Below are 5,890 nucleotides of genomic sequence, written 5' to 3'. Positions count from 1 at the left end.
CTCCTTCTTTAATCATAGACTCGCAGCAAAATGAGAGCTTAGAACAAGAGGAAGAACACCAGCTGGTGCATATTATGGAAAGGTCTCCTTCGACGTCAGTGTCTTCAGTTGATATGAGAGTGATGATGTCTCCCTCTCCTGTACCAAGAAGAGATGAGTTCTTTAGGCTTGAGGTTGGAGAACGCTTTAGACCAATGTGTGGTTATGACCCACAGATGTTACAAATGCTGAAAGAAGAGCATCAAATAATATTAGAAAATCAAAGAAAAATTGGTCTTTATGTCCAAGAAAAAAGAGATGGTTTGAAGAGAAAGCAGCAACTGGAAGAAGAACTGTTGCGAACAAAAATCAAAGTGGAGAAGCTGAAGGCAATACGACTACGCCGTGATCTGCCAGAATACAGCAATATCTAAATATTTTATTACTTCTGTCATATTCTTTGAAATAATTAATAATAAATGCTTTTGCCCTAGCAAAATTGTTCCTTATGTTAATACGGACGGATCAAAATCTGGGCTTGAGAGATGAAAGCATATTTTCCATGTTGTTGTTTATGTACCTTAGAAAAACAACTTGTATGGGTTTGAATGCACCAGCTCTTCTGGTCTAAAGTATAATCAAATCCTGTATATTTAAGTGTTTAGGTTGATAAAATTCCAAACTTCAAAAATATTTCCACTTATCTCTATTAGAGTTGTGATGAGCTAATGAAAATTTAGCTCAGGTCTTTTTAAAAATTTTGATCATATGCATTATTTTTTTCAAATAATCGCCTATCCTTTAGTATCTTAATGAAGTTACAAGTTAATAAATACATGTAAAAAGAAGGAATAAGAGGCTATGTTTAAACGTCTTATTCTTTTCAAGTTGGTAAATCTTATGACAGTGGTGAAATTTTGCTGATATATCAGCTTGGAAAACAAACTTACTGGATTGTTATATTTTTTTAATATTCAGTAGACAGTTGGATAAATGTGCATCTTTTTAAAAGTTAATACTTTAAATTGTTTCCAGTGGAGGAGTGTTTCCATAGGATGTTATCAAAATAGAGACAATGAATGCAACGCTTGGTTTTTAAACTGCATGCATGTGTAATTTGTGTGTACAGTTACCATGATCATGTATTCAGTTATAGTAATTATACTGGTGATCAACCACAAAAATGTCTAATTTCCTCATTTGCATGCATAATTACTGCAGTGCATGTGCAACCAAGACAGTTGCAGGTGCCTTTGATCAGTATCACTATGAGTATAAGCTACTGAAATGAAATCGTTTCTGTACGTAAGTAACATGTGACTTGAAATCAACAGAAGATTCTTTGTTATCCTGGATACCTTTTATAAATGCTGGTGTTCTGGTCTTTCAATTAGTTTCAAATAAAAAGCCAGAAATGAAAAAGAAATTGATTCTTCTGTCTGTCCTAGTAGCAGCTGTTTCCTCTGCAGTTACAATCAACATTCATAACTGGAAGAAAGATACCTGGAAAGCATAAGTCCCAGATGATTCATTTCTTCATAATTCTTAGTCTCCTGCCTGTTACAAATGGATCCACAACTCCCTTAGACCTCTGGCTCCTCATTCCCTGTAACAATACTTCTCCTTCCTCTAACCTTTAGCACAAAAAAAGGAAATGAAGCATAGCATGAAGGAAAAAGAGAGAACAAAGGAGATATAATTCCTCCTGTGCCTCGCATCTCAGAGGGCCCCAACTGCAGAAAGAACAAAAGCAATAGGAAGGCAAATATTTCTTCCTGCTGGGCTGCTTGTAACTGTCACTCCTGTCACCACTGTTTTCCCAAATTTGCTTCTTCCTTCATTCCCACAGAACGTCAGCACCCGAGCGTGGGGCGCTGGTCTGCATCAGCAGGCTCTGAATGAGGTAAGCCTCACACCTCGTCCTCGATCTTCTGAGTGAATCAGGTTACTTTTGTAGCCGCAGGGATAAATGCTTATTAACAACTGAAGGCTGGAAGTGTGTAAGTTTAATTGAGGGGCTCCTGGAGCTTACAGCATTGTAGTTAGAATTTGATGATCATGATATGAGGAATATAAGCTGGACAGTCAGTTCCCAGGATAACTTTAAAGGTTACAGGTGGGAAGAGTAGAGGAAGCAAGTCTTTTGTTTGCAAACTGAGGAAAAATACAGACAGTGAAAACAGATGTTGTCAATGTGGAGTTCCCCAGTTTTCCTTTTCCAGTTGTTTTCTGAAGAAGAGAGCACTGTAAGTGTTTGTTCTGTTGGGAATTTTTGCATGCACTGAAAATGATGATGCTTGAATAAGTGACCTTTGTTTCTGTACAGTCCTTGGCTTTCTGCTGTATTTTTCAGTTCAAGGACATCAATCTGGTTTTGTGTAGCTGGAAGCACTTCAGTGAGATACTTACTTCCCTGAGTTTACAAGAGGCAATGGTGTTAATAAATAAATAAGGACTTTATTTGTTCTACTTCTCAGAAATGGGAATCTGCACTAAATTCTCTGTACTCGTCTTATAATTTGGAAATGTCTGATCTTATCCTTTCAGTTGAAAATCAGAATTCTGGTTTCCAGTGGTAAGGAATTAATTTCTATTTGTTGTTTCTGTCCTCTACATATTATGCAAATGAAAAAGTTTTTAATAGTTCAGAAAATAATTCTCATGCGGCTCATCGTCTTGCAGTCATTTTGAATTATAGCTGTTCTTATGTTGGCCACCAAAATGCTCTAGAGACTTTTTCTGTTGAATTCTCCATTCTCCTTGAGCTAAATGAAGAGGTGACCTCCAGGATTTCTATTGGCATGGTATTTTTATTTCGAGGACTAGAACCAGAGGAATTTCCAGACTTTGAAAGGTTGCAGTCCTTTCTGAACTGACAGGCAAAGTAGATGCAAAAATAGGACTCTGGGTAGAGCAAAGTGTCCCTTGTATTCTTGATATTGGAAGGCAAGAATGCAAATGAGTGAAGAAATAAAATACACCAGCCTGGTCACAACTGTCTCCGTATAATCAGTGTTCTTCCACGTTTGGTTGTTCTGGCTTTGACTCATTCCTTAGTGGAGGGCTTTTCATTCTTACATGCACCTCTAGTTCGGAGATCTCTCATGCTTCTCATTTTCCTTGTTCTTGGTTGCATCTCTTATGATTTTTGGGGAACTTGGGGTGGAGGGAGACATCCCTTGAGTCCCCATGGAGTTTGCTTGTTTCTTTACTAGTGACATTACATTTATAACCTTTCACTACAGAAATGTTTCCTCCTTTAGTGACGTTATATTGCTCTGTCAGTGCAGTATAGTGCTGACTATGTATTATACCTGTCCATGCTGGTAGATCTGCATTTCTTTCTCACCCCACATCTGCTTTACAGTATCAGATTATCTGTCAGAGTCAGACTTCTCACTTCTCAGTGCCTGTTCCTGTTTTTTCTCTGTGTATTCCTAATGTGGGTACATGCACCACAGCTGTGGCTAGTCCTTTAGGACCTTGAAGTACTATGAATTTTTACTCTTCCAGCAAATGATTTTTCTCTAGTGTGTGTGAAAGGGATGGTAGGAAGCCTTTCCCTTTGTCACCCCTGTTCTTATCCTCTTATTCCCTTCACTACATCTGGCAGTGTCATTCCCTGTCTGCGTGTTTATAATGTACGTAGTACAGGCAGAGTAATTTTAGGCAAGGACAAATTTCTACCATATGTTCATGTCCTTCCACTAAGGTAAATGAAATAAACAGGCTCCAGGAGTAATTTGATTCCCAACATGTAATGGACTTATGTTTAGGATTAGAGTAAAAACCTGTAACGGTGATAACTTTGTGATAATTGTGATAACATCTTTTGTAACTCCATCTATCTGAGTCATTGTCTAATGATCAGTTTATAATTTTCAGCTGCTCCCTAATTATCTTGCTTTTTTTTTTTGTCCCTCCCTGCTTCGCCATTGTAAGCTTTTGACTCCTGTATCATCTCAGTTGATGTGCTGCCTGAGGTCAGAATTCTTATCAGGTAAACTTCTTATCGTGGCTGGAGAGAGATGTACTCCAAGACCAGGAGAGTTTACTTGTAGTTAATCTTGCTTGTCATACTCCTGTTTTCTAACATCTTCCACCTCACTAGCTTCAATTCCTTTCTTTCATTTCTATTTCTACACATTTTCTGTCTTGGAATTTTTTTCCCCCATACAATTAAAATGCACAGACTAGAGCTTACATACAGTCTTCTTTGGACAGACTTTGTGTCCACTGGATTTCCAATAAGCAAAGCCATTAAGTTCCTTATAATTATGAGAGAGTTGTTTCTAACTGGGAGGAGCGAATGGGGAATTGTGGTACCCAGGCTGACTAGCTAAGCTGTCTTTTAAAATTGCTTGGATCTTATTTTAAAGTGCTTTAGTACGGTTCCATATGAACTTTAACTTCAGTAAAATCTTAAAAAGGTTACTCATGAAGATGATAGTGTTGTTTTTCTAGCACATTGATTACTTTTCTATTTTGCACATGGAAATAAAGATAAGCCTTTAAAAAGAATGTCTCTTAGCATTTTTCAAGGTTTTAAAATACATGAAATGTAGCTTCTCAGTGTGTATTCCTAACAAGTCATGCTTTTATTCTGTTTTTGAACATTCAGGTCTTAAATAATCTGAAAATCTAATTGTCTAAGTCTTAGATTAAAAAAAAAAGTGCGCTGTTTACAGTAGTTAAAATCACAGTCTGTTAAGTGGGTGTTTAACACAGGACTAAATTTCAGTCATTCTGTGACCTATGTTTCTGTGGTTTATCTCTGCTAAAAATGAAAGTGTTCACCGTGGTGTTGGCCAACTTGCCCGTATGCTCTTAAATGGCATCCAGTTAGTCTGGGCAGAGTTTGCTCCATAATAAAGATACAATTTCCTGAAGTTTTACTGAAGACTAGCTAACAAAGTTAGTCTCTGTGAATTCTTTTGTGTAAAACCTACAGTTGTTCAGTACTAAAGTAGTTGGAAACCTCACTTGTGATTTGTGTGTAAGAGGGGTGGATAAGGGTCAGAGGATCCAGGGAGAGCTCAGCTGTCTGCAGGCATTGACATTACCCACCACCCCTGCCTTTCTTCCGTGCTATGAGATTTCACTCTTATTTTATGCTACTGATTACACAGAATGATTTGTTGATGTAGCCAAACATCTCTGAGTGAACAAAACCCCTTGTTTGACACTGTATTATTCACACAAGAATATAATATAATTTTCATTTAATACTTAATCAGCGGTTACTCCACATGATTTATGACTTCTATTTGCTGTTTAGCCAAACTACAGATTTGAAAAATCCTACTTAATTTTTTTGATTTTATGTATGCAAGTAGAATTAAAAAAAAAAAAAATAGTGTTTCCTGGCAATTTCCTGTTGGCTCTTGAATTTAATCTATAGTTAGCATAATCACAATAATGAGCATAATTTAACATAAATGTCAGATAAAAAATAATTCCCCTGGGTTATAGTGCCCCTCCATACTCAGTTGATGTCAGGACCCAGTTTGGTTAAGGCTCAGTCATTTTTTTTTTTTTTTAATAGTATTCTGTGTGTTGCCATTTGCTTACTTGGGATGTTTTTGTATGATCCTTGTCTATGTTGCTAATGCTTTCTCAAAAATGTCTGTTTTTAAAGCTCAGAGCTTTCTGCATGCTTGAAATAAGTAAATCAATTTATAAATTACTGTGGGTTTTGTTTTTTTTTTTACTTTAACAGTGAAACAATAGGACAAAATATTTATCTAGTTTGGGGACGGGAAGGAGGGATTTTGGACTGCCCATGGTTAGTTACTAACAAGATTCTTTTTTTCCTCTATTATATCAGATAAAATGTGTTGCAGTAGTCTCGAGCAATATTTATTATTAATCACTTTAATTAGAATTAAAGATTATTATTAGAATCATGTGA

The 5,890-nt window shown here is 36.6% G+C and overlaps 1 protein-coding gene across 1 annotated transcript in view; it reads left to right on the top strand.

The window, feature by feature from the left end:
* FSBP (fibrinogen silencer binding protein) overlaps positions 1-786 on the top strand; it is a 5,574-nt gene extending 4,788 nt beyond the window's left edge. The window contains 1 exon segment of the mRNA XM_029086620.1: positions 1-786. This exon segment is cut by the window's left edge and continues 35 nt beyond it. Coding sequence (XP_028942453.1) covers positions 1-413 — 413 coding nt within the window. The 3' untranslated portion in view covers positions 414-786.
* The last annotated feature ends 5,104 nt before the right edge of the window (positions 787-5,890 follow it).

This window comes from Antrostomus carolinensis, unplaced genomic scaffold, assembly GCF_000700745.2.
Source record: "Antrostomus carolinensis isolate BGI_N321 unplaced genomic scaffold, ASM70074v2 scaffold22378, whole genome shotgun sequence".
Taxonomy (NCBI): Eukaryota; Metazoa; Chordata; class Aves; order Caprimulgiformes; family Caprimulgidae; genus Antrostomus; species Antrostomus carolinensis.
The sequence above is the reverse complement of the archived record's forward strand: the minus strand, read 5'-3'. Positions and strand labels throughout refer to the sequence as shown.